This window comes from Fusarium graminearum, chromosome 1, assembly GCF_000240135.3.
Source record: "Fusarium graminearum PH-1 chromosome 1, whole genome shotgun sequence".
Lineage (NCBI taxonomy): Eukaryota > Fungi > Ascomycota > Sordariomycetes > Hypocreales > Nectriaceae > Fusarium > Fusarium graminearum.
Genome location: NC_026474.1, coordinates 3,115,643 through 3,138,455, shown reverse-complemented (window position 1 = coordinate 3,138,455; position 22,813 = coordinate 3,115,643). Strand labels below are relative to the sequence as shown.

Here is a 22,813-nt window from a genome sequence, read left to right as displayed (position 1 = left end):
AGTTTGATGGCAAGACGAATACATGGAGCCGCACGGGTGCTCGACTGTTTATCGACGAGTTGTGCTCTGACTCGGCGTTTCTGGGACTACCCTTGCGCAAGGACGATGGTGCTGCATGTACTGTGCCTGGATCGTCCTGATACTAAATGCGGACGTTGTGTCATCCAGAACAATGCCGCTGAGCTTGTCCTATCTGACTGAGACTGTCTCATCCCTTGAACTTTGCTGCATCCTACGTGAGTGACTCGCTCCGATGCTGAGAGGTTACTAATGAGAAGTCGAGTCCCATTCAAATAATGCCTCGACGTGAGCCGAAGACATATGCCGTCTCGGTTTGCGCCGAGGTCCACGGCTCATTCAGCAACGTGACTGCCGTTCTATACTGTTTTTAGGTATTAAAGATGCATGTCATTTACATGTCCTTCTGTCAAAGTGTTTCATCTTTGTCCATCGTAGCAGGGATATTCGATTCTTCGGGAAGGCCGCCCCGTCAATGCTTCAGCATCACCGTTCGGCCTCAGCAGCCGAAGGTCAGTTCGTCGAACCCAGAATCATGTCCTCTTCAGGTCAACAGTTCAGGGTCTCTTCTTACACGGACTCTATTTGAAGGGGAATTAGTGTTCTCCCCCCGGATCTCCGACTCCATTTCAGGGCTGGACTGCCAAGGGCACCAACCGTCATTTCATGAGGCGCATATTTCACCTTCTTAACAAGGCCCGAATAGGCCTGGTCAAAGCATCTAAAAAGACAGGCTAATAGCAGGTAGCGACGCGATCCGACAGGATAACTGCACTTCACGGTCTCCCAAGAAGCCTCTGCTTCTCAGCTCTAACAAACGCAAGCGCGTTTGTGTTTCTTCTCACGGCTCCCCGCAATTATGTCATGTATCAGTACTGCCGACCGCATTCAGGACCCTCCGTAATTTGGATGCTAGTCCCTGCTGTCGTCGCATCAACTAGATGACCCTCCTTCTATTAGCTAGTTGTGCTGGTGTGGTGTTGAGCGTTATATAGCTCGGATCCTTCTCGTTCGCAATCATGGAATTTCATCAGAAAGTCTTTGGTGCCTAACGTTGTTGACCGACACACCAGTTCTTAGTTGTACCTCGAAGATCTTGATCCCAGATTTATGCAGGTTCTTGCAGGACACACTCGAAGCAACAAATACTCGGTGTACATTTTTCTCTTATTCTTTTAAACTTGTGTGTCAGACTTGTCTTTTCTCTTCTCCTTCTTCCTCCTCTTCTTTTCTGTCTCTCCCTCTCTCATACCACCCAGCATGAGCTCCTCAAGAAAGTCCAAGATGGCTTCCAACTTGTCTGATGTCATGTTCACAAACGCTGTATACTTCCCCAACTACCGGATATACCAAGGAGATACACCGGGCATGCTCAACTACAGTTGCATCAATCATGTCTATTATGCATACGCCAGCGTTTCAGCCGATGGTGGTGTATTTGTAAGTTTTCACTACAAGTCTCGGCAGTGGATGATACTGACTCGTTTAGTTGAGCGATGAGTGGGCGGACGCTGGTGCGCCTGTTGATGGTGTTCAGGGAGGTTTAGGATCTCTGATGCATCTTAAGCAAAAACATCCTCATCTTCGAGTTGTTTTGTCAATTGGTGGAGGAAACTCGTCAGAAATCTTCCCCGTCGTGGCATCAAGCACTCTTCTGCGAGACAACTTTGCTCGATCAGCCAGAGGACTTGTCGAGGCCTCTGGACTAGATGGAATCGACAGTGAGTCATTTGAAACTGCCTCAGTTTTGTTACTGTGACACAAGAAACTGACCAACTTTTCCAAACAGTTGCATGGGAGTACCCTTGTGATGCGCAACAAGGTTATGACTTTTTGGCTCTGCTGGCAGCCGTCCGAATTCACCTCCCCGAGGAGCATTATGTCCTCACCGCTGCGCTTCCTGCAGCCAAGGCTGTCTTGCAGTTTCTAGATTTGATGGAGATTGCCGAATACCTGGATTTCATCAATTTGATGGCCTACGACTTTTTCGGTTCGTGGACCCCCAAAGCCGGCCACCACGCACAACTTTACGCCATGGACAAGGAAGAGACATCGGCTTCCTCAGGGGTTTCGTATCTCATGTCCAAGGGATTCCCTCCCAAAAAGATTCTACTTGGCATTCCAACATTCGGACGAAGTTTTCTTCACTGCACTGGTGCAGGACACAAGTACAAGGGCATTGGTGGCGCAGAGGATGGCACCTTTGAGTACAACCAGCTCCCACGCAAGGGCTGCAAGGAGGTCGTTGACAAACGCCATGTGGCAGCACAATGCATGGGAGCAGATGGTGGCTTTGTGACGTACGACAACCCGGACACCGTCAAGATGAAGGCGGGCTTCTGCAAGCAAAAGGGACTAGGTGTAAGTAGCCTAACTGTGGATGATGAGGGTTAGAGTGTCTTGGGCACAATACCGACATCGTACCATCCGATATTGATGACAGACCGCTAACGATGAGTTTACAGGGACTCTTTTACTGGAACGCTCCAGCTGATTCCAAGGACAAGTCGAGAAGTTTGGTTGCGGCTGGCTTCCGTGCCCTGCATTCTTCTTCGTCCTGAAAAGTCTTTACCGCTTCTTGTTCGATTACAATCTGCATTTTTGCATAATGGACGTTTAGCGACGTGGCGTTTTATTTGCCTGCAGAGCGGGCACATACTGGTGTGGTGTTACTATTTGTTATAGATTTCCTTTGTCACGATATCACGGGAACGAAATTCATGGTTGGGAAAAAGGAAGGTCTTCAGGAAAGACCCAAAAATAGAGGCAATGATACAGCCATCGTGGGAACATGCATATAGACTCAATAGACGGGGCTGGCGTTAGCTTGGGAAGCTGGATTAGTGAAGGCTCTAGGTGCCTAACTCTGCCCAACTCAATCAACATTTTTCATAAGTTCACAGCCACCCTCTGTCCAGCACACGACTCGTTGTTAAACCAAATTAGTATGGTTTAACCACGAGGAACGTAGGAGAGTATGACTGTTGAGTCAAGTGTAATATTATTTTTTCAAAAGGGTGTTGAACAAGTCAGGGCTGCAGGAAACCAAAGCCATATCGGGCAATAAACGAACAAGTCATAGGTGACAAGAGACGTCAGAGTGCATGAAGATGCAGACTCTTAAACCGCGGTGTATGAAGAAACCGAATTATTATTAGAATGCCAGTACTAAGAAATATTATAAATTATTATCTGCAGACCGGGTTACCAGATACAGTGCCCAGGCTAAACTTTTGGCCATGTTGGCGACCATGAAGCATCATCTGACTTGAACACACCAGATTGACTCTGCAGATATAGACCCTGTGAATATGACGTTGATCTGAATAAAGATCTGAATTAAATATCTGCTTCCCGTGTTAGTACTCTGTCTACGTACCTAGATACTGAAGATTACCTATGCTTTGCAGGTGGCTGGTTCCAGACATTCAGTCAGTCACATGTCAAGTCACGATACTGCTCTCCATGCATACTGCATATGCAGCTCCAAGTTAACCTTTAACAACGTTGAGCCACAAACAAAGACTCCAAAAACGGCCAGAACTTTGTCAATATGAATTAGAGATGTGATCTACATCCAATCTCATCTCGTACAAATTGCATCTCGTTTGTCATTTAATCAGGCAGATCACCACTTATACACCAAAGTACCCACGTGCTGATAAGATAAGCCCTCATAGCTTCCTCCGTCATCCCATCATTTCGTCCTCGATCTATGTACAACCAACTTTAGACAGCTCAAACAGCTTGTTGTTAGCAAGAACGATCCAGTGGAAGTAAAGATGCTTCTGGCTCGGTCGCTTTATCCCTGCCACTTTAGAAGCTCAACAGCACAACCTACCTCTCGTCACAATGTCTACTACCGATAGGGATGCGTCTCCTACAGATGGCCTTTCGCCGTCCATCAAGGGTGGTCCGGATATCGGACTCTCGCACGAACAATCTCCTCCCACTATCGACCAGGCTGATCCGGTCGAGACTGGGATGCCTTCCTTCGAACCGCTCTTCACACTATTGACAAACTCAACTACGAATACCACCGTCCATCCGCGCATTCACTACCTCTTCTCAGACGACGACCAGTCCATCCTCTCAGCACCCTCTCATGATCCATCCCACCGCGCCCTCGTCGTAGATCTCGCACCCGCCCCCGAAGGCTCTGCTAACCGCTGGGCCGTGTCATGGGCATCCAGCCTGACGCCTGGGTTTGCCGTGACAGAGTCCAGCGTTGCAGTGCAGCAGGGCGAGGGCGACGAGACCGGTGGCGCGATACTCCGCGTCGAAGGCGTCGAGCGCGAACCTATTGAGGCGCGGCCTGATTCCCTGCCTAATTCCGGAAGCGGTGCTATCGGAGGTGAGGATGCTGATGTTTTGGCAGAGGACTTCCGGAGACGCATGGGGGTGTTAAAGAAGGTTGTTGATGAGAGTGAGAAGAGGCGTATGGTTATGGGACAGGACGAACAGAGCCAGTCAATAGAAGATGATGGCGGTGTGCCTGATGAAGCAATTCTAGATTACGAAGACGACAAGGGAAAGGGCAAAGCCAAGGCTGAGGAAGATTGATGATTGTGTTGGAAACTTTGCATCGTCTTTGAGACTTGTGTCTCAACATTTGGACAAAGACATGCTGCCAGCATGACCTGGTAAGCTATAACCCGTTCTTATCTTTTACGTGCCGATGCTAATATATTATCAGATGGCGACTCAATAGAAGTAAAGCTTGGGCAACATAAAACAACACCACTCCCAATATATTGTGGATTATCAGTTTCAGGTGGACCAGACACCTTTGGGTATGGCTCTTGGCGTATGGAATTTGTTTGACAAGCTCGCTGAATCGTACTATGGATGTACTGATCCTGACGCTCTTGTATATTATTACATAAATTATCACACCGACTTCTTAGAATGCTACTGCTATTGAGATATACCCATTCGGCAGTCGTGAATCACAAGCCGCACACATTGGTTTTGCAAAGAGCAGTTGAAATAGGGAAATGTGATTAAAAGCTCATACTATAAACGCCCCTAGCAAATGCAATTGATAAAAGAAAAACCAAGCCCAGACAGCGGCAGATTCAAAACCCGGTTGTATCAACAAAAAGAAAACATACAGGCTATCGGGCTATAGCAACAGTTATAATCCAATGGGAATACGCAAAAAAAGACAAAACAAACACAGCCTACACTGCTTTTTAATTCCCTCCGATTCGAAGCTTGTCGTTGTTTGGCGTATAGATATCCCGAATAGAAAAGGAAGTCGCCTTATACATGGTTCGAATACAATGAGCTTATAATTCTCCGTCCACCTTGAACAATTAGTTGTTCGGTAGCTGGGGCATGTGGATTCTTCCTGCGACACTGCTGATGAGAGAAGCAGCCTCGTTGCCGCCAGCGACGCGACGAGCTAGACGGGAGGGCATGACAGCTGTGTGCATGATAGCGTCAGAAGCAGCCTCGATGGCTCGCCTCTTGTTGTTATTACCATTGTTGTTGTTGTTGTTCTGTCCCTTGATAACAAAGATGTAGATGAGGACGATAATGACAATAACGACAATAATAGCCACTGGATTGGAAAGTTAGCAAATCGCTGGGTGACAGTTCTGGCCGGAAATACATACCACAGATACCCAGGCAGATCCACTTCTTCTTGCGAGTCTTGCGGGCAGTGTTGACAGCCACACCAATCTCCTCGTTACCCTTGTCAAGGTTCTCGACAACCTCCTCACCCTTCTGCTCAATCTGGGTGACGGCAGCCTCCTGCTGAACAACGAGAGTGTCCATGTCCTGGAAGAGCTGTGCCAGCTCGACCATCTGCTGCTCAATCTTCTGAAGGGCCTGGTGACGGTCTTGAACGGCGCTCAGGGCAGCACGGGCGCGACCCTGGCGGTCACTCTGCATCATGGCCTGGCTGAAAACCTGGCCACCAGTTGTGTCCTCAACAGCAGCCTGGATCTCCTGCTCAGAGGCGTCGGGGCGAACGATACGGTACTGACGGGCCATCTGGTCCTGGGTTCGCTTTCGGAACTGCGACTCGACCTGCTGGTACTGGGTAATGGCAGCCTTGAGGCGGCGATCAATACGGGTGACATGAGGGTTGTTCTTGGCAGAGTTGGCCTCGGGACTGGACTTGATGGTGCGGACTCGTTCGGTAAGCTCACGGTAAAGCGACATGGTCTCAGTAGAAAGAGCGTCGAGCTGACGGTTGGCGGCACTGGAACCAGAGCTGTCGGCATCATCAAGGGTTCGCTGCTGGATCATACGAAGCTGCTCGAGGTTCTGCTCAACGGTGTCGATTCCACGGTCGATATCACGGCACTCGTTGAGAATAGCGTTGGGGTCACTTTGAGCAAAGGAGCTACCGTTGTGAGCAAGGGGCTCCATTTCGACGCTACCTATCCCTCAAATCATGTCAGTAAATGGCACAAGACAATGGGTGAACAAAGTTGGGAAGTCTCACCACCATAGCCCTGAGCTTGCGGGCTGTTGTAACCACCACCGTTGCCATAACCGTTGTTATCGCTGTAGCCCTGGTCAGGGGAATCGTAAGGATTTTGTCTTCCGTATCTAGGACGCGAGTTAATAGATTGGTCGGGAGGAGGCGCGCGACTGAAGCTGATCTAGAACATACCCGTACTATTGAAATGTTAGCAAAGTGTACAAATAGCTGGAAAGCGGGTGAAATCATGTGCAGAAACAAGCTTCTTTTGCGCCGATTGTGGAACATCCAAAGATTGAAGCGACATCAAGACAGGAGTAAGACGAGGGCAGGCTGGATAGGAGGCGCAACTAACACTCATTGTAGCAACTGAGCTTCAGCTCTGAAAGGATGTAGAATGTGTTTCTTTATGTAAATTTCACCTCGTCTTGTTGAGGGTTTCCGTATCCGATCAATTGATTGCGATGATATCTCTTCTCTTGTGGTAGTCCGATGTCGTGTCCGTGTTACGATATTAAACTTGACTGGTTCTCGTCGCGCAGCAAGGAGAAAGGAGTAGATGTAAGAGTGAGAGTGAGAATAGGTAATCAAGGAGAAACAAGGTCCTTTTTTTAGTGGAGTAGGTTGACACAGATACGAAAAGGTTTAAAAAGGAAAAACAGATGGCAAAGAGGGTAAAAAAGTATGAAAGAGAGAAGGAGGAGGGTGTAAGGATAAAGAAAAACAAGAAGATTCAAGGATCTGGAAATGAGACGTGACGGGAGTTTACAAGGAAGAGCCCAGCAAGGAATGGGGGAGAGAGCGAGGCCGAGTGCGAGATTGTGCATCCAAAGGTTGTAGTGAAAGTGGCAGTGGTAGTGACAGTAGCCTGGGCAGCATAGCATAGCACTTAGCCACTGAGTAATTAGCGGGTCCGGGGGGTATCAAGGGCGCTTGAGGGACGCCGCTCACTGCCATTAGCGGACCTAGAAGATTACACTTGACCTTAGCTTAGCCTTAGCTTAGCCCTGTTGAGGAAGCCGCACCTTGCCTAGGAGGCAGTGGGTAACAGAAAAGATGGCCTCTATATTTTAGAGTAAAAAATAAAACAGCCTACGAGAGTGGTCTCCACAGCACAAACTGACCTCCTAATTTTGTCTTTTATGGTCTTTGTTTCCAGCTTTTCTGATACCCCAAGGCTTGCTTACTCCGTAGGTACATACAAGATTGCCCCTTGATGATGATGCAGGGTGGTCCAGTCGTTGGTATCCAAACATGTAAATTCCAGTCAGGGCTTTACCTACGTAAGAGATCTGATCATGTTCTTGTTTGTCTCCATCGTCATACATAGTCTAGTTGTGTCGGTCAAAACGCAGGCAACGTGGTATTCGGTGTGCTCAAAACCAGAGATGCAACAGCCAGAAACACTTTAAGAGTCTGGACAATCATGCGACACAACACATTCAATTGGATCCAGAAGGAGAGAGAGACCTGCAGTAGCACCAGGGCTATAAATGAGCTTAACATGAATGCGGTTTAGGCCGTGATGGAAAGACAAAATCATTCGCGACAATACCACCAGTATAGTAGCATCCACTATGTTTGGCTTATTCTATTCACCTCCCTCAGACAAGGGGTTGATCCCTAAATAACCACAGTCCTCCTCCCATGTCTCTCTTCATTGGCGATGCCTTCCCCACTGTTTCACCTTTGAACGGTTGTTGTCCATTCATCCTTGGATCGTCAAGAGTCTGAACCGCAAAATCTGTAACAAGTCTGGTGTTTTATGTCCAATGATCCGCATCTTCGGCCCTATCCGACATTATCGCCAAGATCTCCAAACTCTGAATCACCAATTGATGAATCTTGCGCACCAGATGTTCTCTAGACATAGACTAGACTAGTTAGTTGGAGTGAGCCTCAGCTCAGCAAAAATGGCGTCCACCCATTTCAGACTTAGAGACAAGGGAGGGGTCTCGAATGACCCCAAGTTAAGCTTCGCCGCGTGGGTCAACAGTGGCTCGTAGCGACATTGCCAAGGGAAGCCAATCACTTGTTCGTGAGCTATTTGTGGTACATATTTTTCGAATGAGATGAGATGAGAATCCGGTTCTTCAATTTAAAGTAGAGACGATCATTCATGTGAATCTATACCGCCTTATTGATGTCAACTAAAGATACGGATACACAATGGGCAACTCGAGCCATTGTCAGCCGAATGCATAGCATCATACATAGTTGCCACTAATAATCCCATAATACGAATAGCCAATGCCTCTCGTAATCTTCTCTCGTCAAGGATCTTTGGTTTACTCCACCATTCGTCTTACGTGCGGAGATCCGTACATACATATGTATGCTTCACACCTTGAAGCCGTTCAGCCGTCTTACATCTCAGCCGCAGAAACTTACAACGCATCACAAGCTGACACTCCACCAACTCTGTTTCCAACGGACTCCGTCTAGGTTGGCTCCGAAAATACTAGTTTGACGGTTAATAATATGGGGTTCTCGTATTGTCTAACGACTTGAACTGAACTGGGCAAATACTCTGGCCTTGATGACTCCTCTTCAACCTCAAACGCTATCTCATAACTCGATGCCGCTTCTATACCCAGCCAAACTCCAAGTGATCGCTCAATCCCAACAAGCCTTCCGCCCTCTTAAAACCAGCAATAACACTCCTGCAGTCCTGCTAAACATCCCTCAGAGTACAGCATACGCGGACACGTAGCTTACGCTCATGCCATTGGGTTCTTCAACCATGTTGCTCCGATTGTATTGAATGATGCTGAAGCGACCTTTTTCTTCAAATCCAGCTTCCTTTTGGAGCAGCTCCAGTGCTGCCATCGTGACACCAATGGGATGTCGTCCACACACCGTATTCCGTGTCTGCTTAAGAGTACTGATGAATGCATCATGACTGCCAGTCTCGACAGCATCCATGGCAGCTTGATCGATGACTCTGATCGTCTCATGGATCGGTGGGCCGTCGGGCTTAGGGTCTCTCTTCTTTAGTTGCGTCAAATCAGAAGGACTATTGGTGGGTGAGTAAGGGAGGTAGCTGAAGCCAGAACCCCAGTGGCAGAAATCGGAGCTGATGATAAAGGCGTTCTCGGGGTCTCTGAGATATGGCAGCAGAGCTCGCCCTATGACTTTCTCCTCTTTCGCTGTGTTGCTGCCCACAAGTACGGGTACAATCTTGGGAAACTTGTCTGGTGTCTCGAATGTTTCTTCACAGCGGAGGTACAGGTATGGCATATGCATCTCCAGAGAGTGTTCGTTGATCTCTCCCTGCCGGGGCATCTTCTCCATCATAATCGCATCCTCCAGCTCTTTGGCCATGTCCACGTCGATTTCAAGATCACCGAAGGGAGTTGCGTATTTCCCAAAGATAGTAGCTGCGCATCCTTCAAGGTAGTAAGTGTGGGATGGGCCCAGGACAAATACGCGCTTGGCACAGCTCAGATCCAAAGTCTTGTATGCCCATGCTGCACAGGGACCGGAGTACTCGTAACCTGCGTGACTGGATCACGGTGTTGTTAGTTCATCCCAAATCGGATCTCATTTGAAACCCAAACTTACGGTGCAATCACTACACGTGCACCGGGAACAGGCACAGGAGCTCCATTGATACTCTCAGGAACTGCCGCCATATACTGCTGAAGCTCACTCTTCAGCTCGGCTGCTTCAGATTTGTACCAGTAACCGGCCTTCTTTGCTGGACGTGTGGCCATTTTGATTCTGAGTAATGAAGGGGTGAAGTAAAAGCACAGGTTTAGACGTTTTAAAAAGATGGATTTGTTATGGCAGTAGAGCTTCAGTCCTCAAGAGGAGAGCACCTGCAGTTATAGATGACATGATGACCTACGTAGCTCTCAAGAAGCCCCTCTTAACTTCATGTGAGACTCCCGTGTTCCCCGCCTCACAGAAAGTCATGATTGGTCTTTGGCATTTAGATTGCGGACACAGCATTAAGGTAAGGTTACCTTAGTACTCGCGCGGCAACAAATCAACAAGACATGGAGGGATGGAATTATTCTTCAGCGATATGTAAATATTCACCCAGCAATATATATTTCCCAAGCGAGTATTAACGGACCAACAGATCACATGAAGCGGTGGTCATAAGCACGTGTTTATTTATCCAAAGTCTAAATTAGTAGCTCTCACTCCATGATCCAGGCATAACACTCTTTATCTCCCTGATCTCAACCAACTCCCAAAACTGACGCGCCATATACTCGAACTCAGGCGCCCAAATGATTTGCCAGTCAATTACCTTTGGCCCTGTTGCGATATCGAGGATCCGAATGGGGACCCAGTGATTGACATTCCATCCCTTGACTGCTTTTTCGCTGACCTTGGTGCCGTATGCTGCCCTTGCCAGCGTTTCCCTGATCATGGTCCGCGAGGCTTCTATAGCACCTGCGTCAAATGCACCTTTGAGTCCCCCGTGTAAAAGATCGCGTTCATTCTTTCCATACTCAGAAAGGTCGACTCCTGCTTTCTGTAGTCCCTCTAGCCACTCATGCAAGGTTTCCTGGAAGGCTTTGTCCCAGTGGACGAAAGATACAGCTGGTGAAATATAACACAGTACTCCCCCGATAACTGACATGAGTGGTGTTCCTTTCCAATGCGGGACATGGTGAACGTCCCAAGGGCTCACAAGTTCGACACTGTGAAGGTCATCGGGTGCTGCCACGGACGCAATTTTTGTGACAAGCTCCTTCCACGCTTCAGTGTAAGCCCTCCACTGAAAGTCGTTTCTCTTATAAGGAAGGGTTTCGTCGGCAAACCTTATTCCAAGGGCTATTGCTGCTGAATGAAGGAGCGAGAGCTTCTCATAACTAGATTGAGAAACATCCGAGCTTGTTATGGCCGAGTCCTTAGATAAAAGGCGTGGGAAACTGTTGTCCGTCAGGACATGGAAGGATCCGAGACGAACTGCTTCCAGCCGATCTCGCAGAGGCCAGTGATAGTATTTTGGCATAAATCTTTCCAAGAATATAAAAACGAAGTCATCCCTGTATGTCCACTCGTGGATGAAGTCAAAGAGGCGGACAACTGGCACCTCGTCAACGTCTTGAAGGTACGCTTGGAATAGTTCGACTATACGATTCCATTCAACCTCGGCGGATTTTCGGCTTGGCTGGTACACAAGGGGTTTCAATGGACTCCTATTTATATAGTCAGCTCTTTCGTCCTTGGACAAGTGGTGAACACTGGCTTACTCTCGTCCTTCGCCTATCACCTCAATAAGAGATCCCTTGAGCCCAAGTTTTAAGAGAACTTGACATATTTCGTATTGTTTCTTTTGGGCCGCGAACTGCAAGAGCGTTAGAGAAAGGAATCAAATCTAATATTATATACTGACGTAGAGGAGGGAATAGCCATGATGGTCCTTGTCAAATGGCGATGCCATGCGTGTATCGAAAAGCTTCAAGACGCCGTTCGTGTCTCCTCTCTGGATGGTCTGAATGATATCTGACTCTGGAGAAATTATGTTATAGGATTGGCAGGCGAAGCTCCAACTATACAATGTAGTGTTAAATTGAATGTCATAAACAGCTTGCGAAATCCAACTCGGCAGCTGAAGTCGCGCTCGCCAGGACTTGGGTCCATTTGTATAAGTCAACCATGGTTGTCTCTTTTCTGCGGTCTTTTTGTGCGTTTCTAATGCGCTCTGCGGCTTTTGGTTGTTACTCTGGCTGTCGACAAGTCTTTGTTCGTTTCGTATCGCCGTCTGGATCATAGAAACCAGTTCCGGCTGGAAGTCGATAAGCTGTTGCTTGAAGTCGGTTCTTACCCGACTCGTGATTATCTCGACGTTATTTCTTGTTATGGACCTTGCATTGTTAGTTCAATCTTGCTTGCTTAGGAGTGTAAGCCTTACATATGACGGATACTTATAGCATTATGAAGTAACTCAATGGTGTGCTTAAGCTTCTTCCGGCACTTATCAAGTTTGCCTTTCTTCAAGAGAAGCTTAAAACCGCTCATCGTACGTTGGAAACCCTCCCTCTTCGAGTATATCTCGCTCTGCATTTCTTTGACAAGGGTGTACAGATTGTTCTGAGCCTTCCTCGCGGCAGTGTAGCAGCGGTTTATAGAGGATTGTCTGAGGCCGGGACGGAATGCTTGGTCATGGTCAAGTTGCTCTTTTAGGTCCTCAAAATCAAGAGCGAGGCCATCCAGCTCATCTACCATCTCTTGGAGATCTTCTGGGAGGGTCTTGGCTTCACCCCATAGTTGGTTGATCTCGATTATGAGCTTCGTAATTTTGAAGGCGGCATCGGCGAAAGCGATGGCACTCGCGGCGGTTTCCATTATCACGATTCTAGCAGAAACGATACTTGACGCTGTTTTTTGCACATAACAATTCAAGGGCAGACATGAGATTAAGAGACTTTATGGGACAAGGCACGGCCTCCATCATGAGGTCGACAACCAACAAGTTTCGTGTTCAGTGGGACATGTAGTGACTGTTACGGACAAGAAGACTTAGACCAACCAGTACGACTCAAGCTAGTCATGTCACTCACTGCAGGCATGGGCATGGCGCCTAAAGGATGGTGATCGCATAAAAATGGGCGGCAAGGTAACCAGGGGGCAGCAAGCCGCAGCAGAGTTGTGTTTCGATGCATTGAATCATATGAAATCCAGATCAATGTACGTATAGCCTCTAGAGAAGGCCTCTTGTAGATCCCACTGAACAAAGCGTCTTCTTTGATTGAACCCTTTTAAAAAGATGTTCAATAGATGTCATTTATCTCAATGAGGCGCGCTTGTGGATGCAGGCACGGGCGGAAGGGGGCGGGTACGGGTACGGGCCGCTGGCAGGGCGCTAAATATTGACTGACTCCACTAACTGTTGGCCATTAAAACATCCAAACCTGGCATTTCTTACCCTACAACCAACCATACTCAAGAATATCATGGCGAGGCAATCATGGTGTTTGTATACAGAGCTTAGATGTCTTGGGCAAATAAATATGGCCCACATCTCCAGGCACCTATATTGAGTTACAATCGGTTTGCTCTGAGCATCCTGCAGGATAATGGTCATCACAGAAAATTGCACAAAAGAAAGCATATCCGGTAACCAGCGCGGGACTTTGCCTGATTGCTCATACGAAAACTGTGATTTGAATCAGAACCCTCTTTCTTATGTCAGTTTCCGGTTGGGATAGAATTAGATCACAATTGGAAAGAAGCCTTGTGGTGGCAGGTATGCAAAGATGTTCACTTCCCGTCCCTTGGCGCATAACGGTGTGGCATGTAATGCTGAACGAAGAGGCTGTGTATTTTATGAAGTGTGTGTACGACTGCTACATGTGTCTTTCCTCTCGATGAATGGGCAAAGATCTTGGCAACATTTTACCAGTTCTTCTTGCATCAAGATAGCAACCCTGTCTTCAGGTTCCTCAATTTAAACAAGTATCCTACCCTGAACTTGAAACAACATGGCTTTGCTGATCAGCGTGCAAAGAACCCTTGCATGTTGATGATAACGATAGTGCCAATATTGTGGCTTCTCAAACAACCACTAGGAACGCTCCCCTTTTCAATAATTGGCATGTGGTCAGACTCGCTACGGAGCTGAAAGATTGAGGCTGGCTGGCTTGATGACAACGGCAAAAGTAAAACTGTCAGATATGATCGAGTCAGAATTGTTGTCCAGACTAGCCATTGTATTTTCTCTCTCGTCTTATTTTCTTCTTGCATAGCTGCAGTAGTGATGAACAAGATCCAGTTTATTAAATTACTGTAAGAATGGCCCGAAGAGAAGCCCCACGAAGTAATAGATCTCACCGAGAAGAGACGCTCGGATGGGGAATGGTCAGGTTTTCGTTTTGTTTTTGCGAAAAGGATGAGAACTGATATGTACCTGAGAGTATAGTTACATGGTATTGTTAGATTGATATCTTGAATGGTGTACATAGGTAGTCGAGACATTTAATACGAAGCTACGCTGCAGGGGAATTAGTCTAGTATTATCAACCATCATAAATAAAGTCTTGACGCGTTGTCTTATTACTTGCTTCTCTGTAAATGAATAGAGTTATATATTGCGATGCAATTATTCCCGAAGTCGGAGTCTAGACCAACTCCACTAATAGTCAAATGGTTGAACCGATATGGCCAGGAGAGGATCAAATGCCGAACCGGCAGAACGAATTCTCTAACCTCGTGAACTTTGCTTAAAATATCCCCGAACCGAAACGATGATCAATGCTTGTTGTCCCTTGTTTCGTAACACATGTAACATGTCCAGTAACCGCTACAGTGACATTCATTGTTATCGAACCACTTGTAACTCTCTAGGCACCCAAGTAGTGGAACTTTATAGTTTCAAAGATGGAGTTTTCCGTAACAATTATACAAAACTTCTTTTTATAAACGAGCGACGGTATCTGTACCGAGCTAGGAGTATTGTAGGTTCGATAGCTCCAGCCCTCCACTCGACCTGTAGCCAACAAAACGGCTACGGCTACCACGGCTGTCTCAATTCGAACTAGCAGGGTGATGATGTCTTAGCTGCAAGCCTGCAACTAGGTAAGAAATGTGTCTGTAGGTCCCTCTTTCTGTAGGTGCTAAGTGAGGTGCTAATTGCTTGCATTGGATCGTGCCGTTGATCAAGGCTGATTAAACTTTGCCACTACTCGACAAACTGTTTCAATAAATTAATCAGCGCTTTGGCATGAATTTTCAATCCGATTCAATCTCTTCCCTCTCTTCTTCTATCTTCTCTTTCCCCTTGTCTTATTCTCTTATCGTCCGTGTCACTCGGAGTTATACCCTCTAACCACTGCGTAACCGACCCTTGCCTTAACCTCTCCCTTACTCCAGGGATCAACCTCTCCACTGTCGCATTCCGTCATAGTAGTAACCTACCTATAGCACCTAAAAACTACGGCACATACATGTACTAACGACTAACTAGAGGTAGACTGGGGTGAGAGGTAGCTTGCTTGTCCCGAGTTAAATCTTCTCACTCTCTCTCTCTCTCTCCTTGAGGGGGGGCCCGCAAGTATTTGGGATAAGGATAATCCAGCCAAGCCCAGATCAAACCATAATCGCAATTCCCTCCAGCTTTTTTCTCTTTTCCATCTTCATCAACACAACCACTTTTTCTCTTCCTTTTTTGTTCTGTTTCTAGGCCGTTTTATTTCATCATGGGTATTCTTCAAAAGATGGCTTGGTCCAAGAGCACCAGGATCAAGGTCATGATCGCTATCGACACTGTCTTTTTCCTCGTCGAGATCGTCTCTGGTTTCCTTGCCCATTCTCTTGCTCTTATGGCTGATGCCTTTCACATGGTACGTCGATTAACTTCCACGTCGCATTGCGCGCGAACCAATTGACAAACGGAAACTAACACTGCACAGCTCAATGATATTATCTCCTTGGTTATTGGTCTCTGGGCTGTGTCTGCCGCGCAAAAGACTTCTACTGATGAGTTCACCTTTGGCGTACGTTTAAACCCAGTCGCAACAACTCCAAACGCCGAATCGCATAACTAACTGTCTTCCAGTGGGTTCGCGCCGAGATTCTAGGTGCTTTCTTCAACGCCGTCTTCCTTATCGCTCTTTGTGTCTCCATCGTCCTCGAAGCCCTTACCCGATTCATCGAACCCCCGGAGATCGACAACCCCAAGCTCATGCTCATCGTCGGTACCACCGGTCTACTGTCCAACTTTGTCGGTTTCTTTGTCCTCGGTGGCCACGGCCACTCCCACGGACCTGGTGACCACGATCACGACCACGATCATGATCATGGACATTCGCACAGCCATGCCCATGATGCCGAGGAGGGCAACGCCGGATACCACAGCGCTCTTGCTGATGAAAGCGGCCGCGCCGCTGAGGTTCTACCCGAGGCCGTTATGCAACGCGCAAATTCTTCCCGAAAGTCTAACGGAAAATCCAACGAGAACAACCGACACTCACGAGGCCGCGACTATCATCGATCCAGTAGGAGTGGACATTCTCGTTTCGCTAGTCTCGATGACTTGAGCATCCACCCCGCAAGTTTCCGACAGAGCATCATCGAAGCCACCCGTGGAGGCGATGCCAACGAGGTCACGAGTGAGAGCGAAACTGACGCCGAGAACTCTTTGATCTTGGAGGAGAATGAGGCCAACGAAGAGTCTCCTCTTCTCAAGGGTGTTGCCAAGAATGGCTCATCTCTCGGTCACAGCAACTCCCACTCTCACTCCCATTCCCGACGACCTCGACGAGACTCGAGCGTTCATCAAGGTCACCACCACACTCTTCCCAAGGATGCCAAGAAGAAGGATAGCCACGGTCACAACCACGCTGATATGGGCATGAACGCCATGATTCTCCACGTCATTGGCGACATGCTTGGTAACATTGGTGTCATGGTTACTGCTCTTATCATCTGGCTTACCGATTGGCCTGGCAAGGTCTACGCTGATCCTGCCGTCTCCCTGTTCATTACTGCCATTATCCTCAAGACATGTATTCCCCTCACCAGAGGCACTGCGCGCGTTCTCCTGCAGGCCACCCCTGAGCATATTAGCGTCCCCGAGATTCGACAAGACATCGAGGCTCTCCCTGGTGTCATCACCTGCCACCACATCCATGTATGGCAGCTCTCAGACACGAAGCTCGTCGCAAGCATGCACCTCCAGGTTTCCTTCCCCATTGACTCTCACAGTGGCGAGAAGTACATGGAGTTGGCTCGTCGCGCTCGCAAGTGCCTCCACGGTTTCGGCATTCACAGTGCTACTATACAGCCCGAGTTCTGCTTCGATTCGAAGCACGCTCACGATTCCGACGCCGCTGCTCTTACACTCGATGGCGGAGCCGATTCAAACAAGGGGGATAGTTGCCTCCTCGAGTGTATCGACGACTGCCAGGCGCAGGGCTGCTGTCCAGCCGACTCATCATCCAAGGCGTCATCCACAAGACGGGCTAGTGAATCGTCGCACAGCCCTTCCAGTCCTCGTGCGCATGAACACAGTCACGACCACGGTCATGACCATAGCCACAATCACTAAGTCGCTCCGGTTGTGCCTCTGATCTTTTTCATCTCAGACTCTTGCTCTCAGGCATTTAAAGCCTAGCATTGTGGATGTACTGGCTCTAATTCTCTCGCTATTACATTCCCTATACCAAATAATCTTGTTTCTTTTATGTCGCTAAACACAAAAAAGGGTTCGGCGTTCTATCGTGTTGGGTTCTCTCAGCTAGGCATGAAACTATCTTTGTTGGGCAGCGCTTTGCACGAGACGTTGTATGCGGGCTAGAGAAGCGTGGTACTTCTTTTTTGATGTATGATAGATAGTAATTGATGAGCATTGGTTCTTTTTGTCTTACTATACTCGATACCCGCTCTTGTGATGTTATGGTGCTGGATGGGACTCGGTTCCTTGCGAGGACCTTGTGACATGTTTCGAGAGTACGATCGGTGTTGCGAAACGCTGTACCATCGAGGAGTATATAAGACAGCCGTCCTTGTTACTTAGGTTCTGGGTAAAGGACGAAACAGTTCATTATTGTACAAAGACGAGAAATACATCATGGTACAAGCCCGTGTGTATCAACAACCCGGAATAGATTACAACACGTCTACGAGCAAGACTGCCTCTGATGCCTATAGATGCCTAAGACGGCTTCTTGCAATGTAATAAACATATAAACAAGAGCATCAGTTACTAATCCAAAACTGACTACTGCAGTAGTTCATTACTGTACGGCTGCACTAATGCCTCCTCTGTTCTGGATTTTTCCTCGGGCTCCTCCTCCTCCCTCCTCCAACCCTTACAAATTGACAAAAGTCAGCTCAGAACTCTTTATTCACAAAAATCAACGCAAGTGCATGCATCTCTCATCGCCTATCACTCACAGTGTAGTCGGTAATAGTCTGGGCTTCTTTTAGCACAACAATATGCTCACCTTCAAATACTTGGGTATATCACCAACACACGTTATTCAACTTCAAGTACAGATTAAAAAGTGGGATTATTGGTTGTACCTAATCGCATACATCATATCATAAGGCGTGCAGACGCAACCCTTCCTATTTCTGGTTCTGGTTTTTGGTTTCTGAGCCCCTATGTAAAGCCGCCGCACCCTTAACGTTTCCTGGGGGTTTCACCCATGGGTTTCTATAACTTTTTCTTTAATAACAAAAAATGCTCACCTCTCCCTCTTGAAAAGCAATAGCATAGCAACAGGATCAACACGCTGACTTGAAAGTATAACCCTCTCCCTTCCCTGCCTTCCCTTATTGAATGTCGTTAAATGCGCTCTCTGTAACGAAACCCAACCCACCCGTAAGGATATTTCCAAAAGGATTATACATAGTACGTAGTTTATTAAATACAACGAAATACCTGGCGGCATGCCCCATCTACCCATCCCCAGCACGGCCCTAGCCAAAAGCTGCAATACCGCTCGGGAAAGACTCAACGCTTGGGCACCTAGGCGATGCGTTGTCGTTTGGTTCCTCGATCAGAGGGGTTGTTTTCTAACCGTAAATCATCACGGGATATTTCTTCTGTGCCGGCAGGACTGGGTGTATTGGTAAGGCTTGTGTGCGACATCACATGTCCTGGGTGCAGTGGTGCTTGGTTTTGATGGTTTGGGTCTGTGTCGATAGCAAAGTCGAAATCGCTACCATCGGTGAAATCATGACCACCTGACAAGTCACCGATGTCAAAGAATTGGTCGAAATCAGTTGACTGAGGGTCGAAGTACGCTGCCGCGTCATCACTCAAGCCGGGGACATGTCCAGAAGGACTCAACGGCCCCAGCATGCTACCGATCTCGCTTATCTTGGCGTCCTGTTGGCTCTGGAGGCGCTGAAGATGGTTCAGTTCCATTGAGTTGGAATTGATCTCGTTGATAGAAGGCGGCACCATTGGTGGGCCCATGATGGGGGAGAGCGAAGGGGGTGGGACGGAACTGGCTGGTGGGGGGGAAACAGAGGCCGAGGTAGACATCGTGGGCATGGCCATGTGGGAATTGGACGTGGGGATCTGTGTAGGAGTGGGGATTGGTGTAGCAGAGACAGGAGTTGATGCCGGAGTCGACCTGCCCGAAGGAGCAGCGGAGGTCTGCCCGGCTATGAAGTTAGCCAGGTTGTTTCGCTGAGCATTGCTCAAGGCATTGGGCGCACTGGCAACTAGGTCTGCCGCGTCAGGGATATCCATGCCATGGCCGTTGTTGTGTTTGTTGTGTTCGTTGATGAGGCTCATCATTCGTTCCTCGGGATTCGCCTCAAGCTCTTGGCGAAGGTTGGGAGTGGTTGTGTCGCTGGGGGAGTTGTCGACGAGTTCCGTGACATGACCCATCTCAGGGTTGTGATTATGATGACTGACAGGCTGGTATGCTGTACTGCCAGGCGTAGACCTATTCGGAGTAGAAGACGATCTGACTGCCTGGGCGCGGTTGTTCTGCTGAGGTGCTGGCAAAAGACCCCTAGTCTTCTTGGGAGTCCCGTATGTATTGGGATTCATCTGTTGGATGTAATCGCCTAGCTCAAACACACTTCCATGCTGGGCAGACTGCTGGTTTTGATTCGTTATCATCGAGATGATGTCGCTGACATTTTGCGAATTGCCCTGGTCTTCCAGTGTTTTCCTGAACACATTGGCTAGGAAATTGAGAATCGCGTTGATAGAATTCTGGTGACGGTCGTGCTGGGTCTGAAACATGAGAGCCTGGTTATACAGTTCAGTGTTGTTCCGCTGCAGACGGTTAATTGCGCCGAGAATGAGTTTCTGCTGATCCCTGACCTTACTCAACTCTTCACGAATAAGGCCCATTTCTTTCTTGGGTGCTGGTTGGGATTCACCTGCCGGCAACGAGCGAGGAGGTTGAGCAGCAGTAGGTCCCAGCCCAGAGGTAAGTACCTCCTCGTTGGCAACGTCGTCTTCACTGTCATTGTCCCCCTCGGCACCCTTTGAGCCCTTCTTGGCTTTGCTCCCACTTTTGGGTTTGTTGATCAGCCACAAAAGATTCGGGTGCCCTCGTCGGAAATAAGGGTTGGAGTATTCGCTTGGGCTCTTGTTTTTGCGCTCACTGGCTCGCATTGAATTGTCTGACAGCCCCACGCGTTTGTGGAAGCCATACATGTTGAGTTGTCGAACAAAGGAGGCATAGTTGTTGTGCTTGAACAACTCCGGGATCAAAGTCTTGGCAAATTCGTCCTCATCAAGCACAATGAACGAATCTCCCTTTTCCGACCATCGGATTAAGTCTTCGTTTTTGCGCTCCTCTAGGAAACTTTGAGATTGTTAGCGTGCCTCTTTCAATTCGTCGGCTACACACAAACTTACCTGCTCAGCTTCTGCACAAACGGCGGGATCTGCTTGCGCTTGGCTTGCGCGTCCCGTTTTGCCTTTTGGGCCCTCTCCTCCAGCACCTCGACATTGTCCTGCTCGTTCAGGTTTTCGAAATTTCCTTGAAGTAGTGTGTTTTCATCACCGACGAAGTTTCCCCATGGCTCAACTACTCCATCAAAACTTCGTTGGTTTGTCGGAACAAGTGCGTGATTCATTTGCCGCCGCGCAATTGTGTTTGATGGGGTCGGCACGGGCTGGGAATATTGCTGCTGTGCCGGAACGAGACCAAACGAGTTTTTATTATCGTCCATGAGTCCGTCCACTCCATTCATGTAGTTCGAGGGGTCCATTCCAGTCCATCGCGGTCCCTGATTGCCCGCCCCGTTTCCAGCGTTGTATTGTGGTTGCATTTGCTGCGGTATAGGCACAATAGGCGATGCTCCCGGTGCTGCTCGTTTCCTAGGGTTGGGTGCAGACATGAGAAGGGTTCTGGAAGGTGGGCGCTTCAACAGAAGCGGTGGGATTTGTTTCGAGTGAATTGGCTGCTATCGATGCCTAATCCTGTTGGGTTTGTTCGGGAGTTGTGATGTTCTCGGAGGAGTTGTCGCCTTGATAGTAGTCGATTTCACGCAATGATTGCCTAGGAAGGCCGGTAACTCTGGAGAGTAAATTTGTGATTTATTAACAATTCCGCACGAGATTGCGCAAACGTCATTCGTAGTAAGCGGTCAACGATTGATGTTTTTGCTCGGCCGTCTCGGGGTTGTGGAAAGAAACACGATAGGCGTGCGTGACTGAGGTTAAAAGTAGGTAGCGAAGAATCGCGAGTGCGCGTGGAAGAGTTAAAGTGGAATGTGTTATCGCAAAGGATAAGATCAAGCAATTCAATGAGATTTTGCGGCCAAGAGGCGCAGCGCAGCCTTGCGAATCGGATCGCGGAAGGGGATAACAACGTTCGGAACTCAAAGACAGCCACACTTCTGCTCTACCTCGTGTACGGAGCTCGCGGTGGTGATGCCTTAAAGCAATATGAGTTGCGAAGCGCGTTCTGCCTAAAGTTATGTAGATGGTAGAAAAGGCAGATTGCTGGACTCAAGGTGGGCCTGAGTCTATATAGATCAAGGATGATAAGAGCTGGTGGGCAGCGTGCCCATTCTGAAACGTAGAGCTACAGGCGATGTACAGGCGACAAGTACCGGTGTTGCGACTTGGATAGTAGGTGGTAGGGTGGGCGGGCAGTAATAGTGCTAGAGGTAGTGGTGCAGTTCCGTGACGGTGGTGATGCTGAAGTTGACCGTCGCTACGATTATGGGTCTCCGGAGCATTTGCAGCGAGCGGATCAGATGTCAAATATTTTTAGTCCAATCAAAGAACAGCATTTCGCATGGGAATCTCCATCTCCACGTGATGATAAGACAGGATCTTAGGGTGCCAGAAAAGTTGGCGGCTAGGATCATGAGAGACGAAATTAGTAAGTCAGTTAATGCCACATAGATAGGATCTCTTGGGCTATTTATTTTTATACACTACAGCTCAGAGGCCAACTTTTCTGTTGCCCACTAAGAGATCTCTCGATCTGTCCCAAGTCGACGTTGAAGAAAAGCCACAGGTCTCAACGTTGATGATGCCGTTTCAATATCATTGTCTCTTGGCTGTTCAAGTTCACAATGTCTTGGAAATTAAAAGACAAGTTGGGTTGTTAATTTTTCATTGTTTGTAGTATTTATTATCTCATTGAAGACAATCAACATCATCATCACGATCGATCGGCATGATCTCGCTAATGTGGGGACGGCAGTTACAATTCATCTTGTCACTTTTCTTCACCAAACAGACATGGATGTCGTCCCGTCCAGAGGTAGTAGACTTCCATGCTTAGGATACAGAAAACAAACAGCTCAAGAGCGGGTCTAATATAGTAAAAGGTAACTAAGCTATTTTGTCTCACATGCAATTAGAATGATAGTGGACAACCAGGGACAACATCAGTTAAGTACTGAGAAGGAATGCAAGTATGGCTACTATTTACTATTTAGTAGATAACAAAAAAGATGGTC

General features: G+C 48.0%; 7 protein-coding genes across 7 annotated transcripts; 3 read left to right on the top strand and 4 right to left on the bottom strand.

The window, feature by feature from the left end:
- Positions 1 to 1,302: 1,302 nt before the first annotated feature.
- Positions 1,303 to 2,579, top strand: FGSG_00952 (uncharacterized protein; the record flags this gene model as incomplete). Its single annotated transcript, XM_011318392.1, has 4 exons — positions 1,303 to 1,458; positions 1,508 to 1,739; positions 1,808 to 2,379; positions 2,484 to 2,579. 4 exons carry the CDS (start codon positions 1,303 to 1,305, stop codon positions 2,577 to 2,579), a joined length of 1,056 nt encoding a protein of 351 aa, XP_011316694.1.
- Positions 2,580 to 3,795: 1,216 nt separating this feature from the next.
- On the top strand, positions 3,796 to 4,940 carry FGSG_00951 (uncharacterized protein). The gene is made up of 2 exons (XM_011318391.1): positions 3,796 to 4,661; positions 4,715 to 4,940. Exon 1 carries the CDS (start codon positions 3,871 to 3,873, stop codon positions 4,579 to 4,581), a length of 711 nt encoding a protein of 236 aa, XP_011316693.1. The 5' UTR covers positions 3,796 to 3,870; the 3' UTR covers positions 4,582 to 4,661; positions 4,715 to 4,940.
- Positions 4,941 to 5,004: 64 nt separating this feature from the next.
- FGSG_00950 (uncharacterized protein) lies at positions 5,005 to 6,962 on the bottom strand. The gene is made up of 5 exons (XM_011318390.1): positions 6,813 to 6,962; positions 6,650 to 6,654; positions 6,479 to 6,585; positions 5,640 to 6,419; positions 5,005 to 5,584 (listed from the first exon to the last, which is right to left on the bottom strand). Exons 1-5 carry the CDS (start codon positions 6,816 to 6,818, stop codon positions 5,337 to 5,339), a joined length of 1,146 nt encoding a protein of 381 aa, XP_011316692.1. The 5' UTR covers positions 6,819 to 6,962; the 3' UTR covers positions 5,005 to 5,336.
- Positions 6,963 to 9,142: 2,180 nt separating this feature from the next.
- Positions 9,143 to 10,173, bottom strand: FGSG_00949 (uncharacterized protein; the record flags this gene model as incomplete). Its single annotated transcript, XM_011318389.1, has 2 exons — positions 9,143 to 9,962; positions 10,022 to 10,173. 2 exons carry the CDS (start codon positions 10,171 to 10,173, stop codon positions 9,143 to 9,145), a joined length of 972 nt encoding a protein of 323 aa, XP_011316691.1.
- A 2,155-nt stretch (positions 10,174 to 12,328) lies between these two features.
- On the bottom strand, positions 12,329 to 12,766 carry FGSG_00948 (uncharacterized protein; the record flags this gene model as incomplete). The annotated part of the gene is made up of 1 exon (XM_011318388.1): positions 12,329 to 12,766. One exon carries the CDS (start codon positions 12,764 to 12,766, stop codon positions 12,329 to 12,331), a length of 438 nt encoding a protein of 145 aa, XP_011316690.1.
- Positions 12,767 to 15,615: 2,849 nt separating this feature from the next.
- Positions 15,616 to 17,465, top strand: FGSG_00947 (cobalt uptake protein COT1; the record flags this gene model as incomplete). Its single annotated transcript, XM_011318387.1, has 3 exons — positions 15,616 to 15,759; positions 15,829 to 15,912; positions 15,975 to 17,465. 3 exons carry the CDS (start codon positions 15,616 to 15,618, stop codon positions 17,463 to 17,465), a joined length of 1,719 nt encoding a protein of 572 aa, XP_011316689.1.
- Positions 17,466 to 18,890: 1,425 nt separating this feature from the next.
- FGSG_00946 (uncharacterized protein) lies at positions 18,891 to 21,235 on the bottom strand (the record flags this gene model as incomplete). The annotated part of the gene is made up of 2 exons (XM_011318386.1): positions 18,891 to 20,697; positions 20,751 to 21,235. 2 exons carry the CDS (start codon positions 21,233 to 21,235, stop codon positions 18,891 to 18,893), a joined length of 2,292 nt encoding a protein of 763 aa, XP_011316688.1.
- Positions 21,236 to 22,813: the final 1,578 nt, after the last annotated feature.

Bases quoted from the DNA above. Each gene is read 5' to 3' on its own strand.
- FGSG_00951 (XM_011318391.1), top strand. From the start codon at position 3,871: ATGTCTACTACCGATAGGGATGCGTCTCCTACAGATGGCCTTTCGCCG.
- FGSG_00950 (XM_011318390.1), bottom strand. The intron at 6,420-6,478 runs GTGAGACTTCCC...ACATGATTTGAG, and splicing joins GCAAGCTCAGGGCTATGGTG to GGATAGGTAGCGTCGAAATG. The intron at 5,585-5,639 runs GTATGTATTTCC...TTTCCAATCCAG, and splicing joins GATCTGCCTGGGTATCTGTG to TGGCTATTATTGTCGTTATT.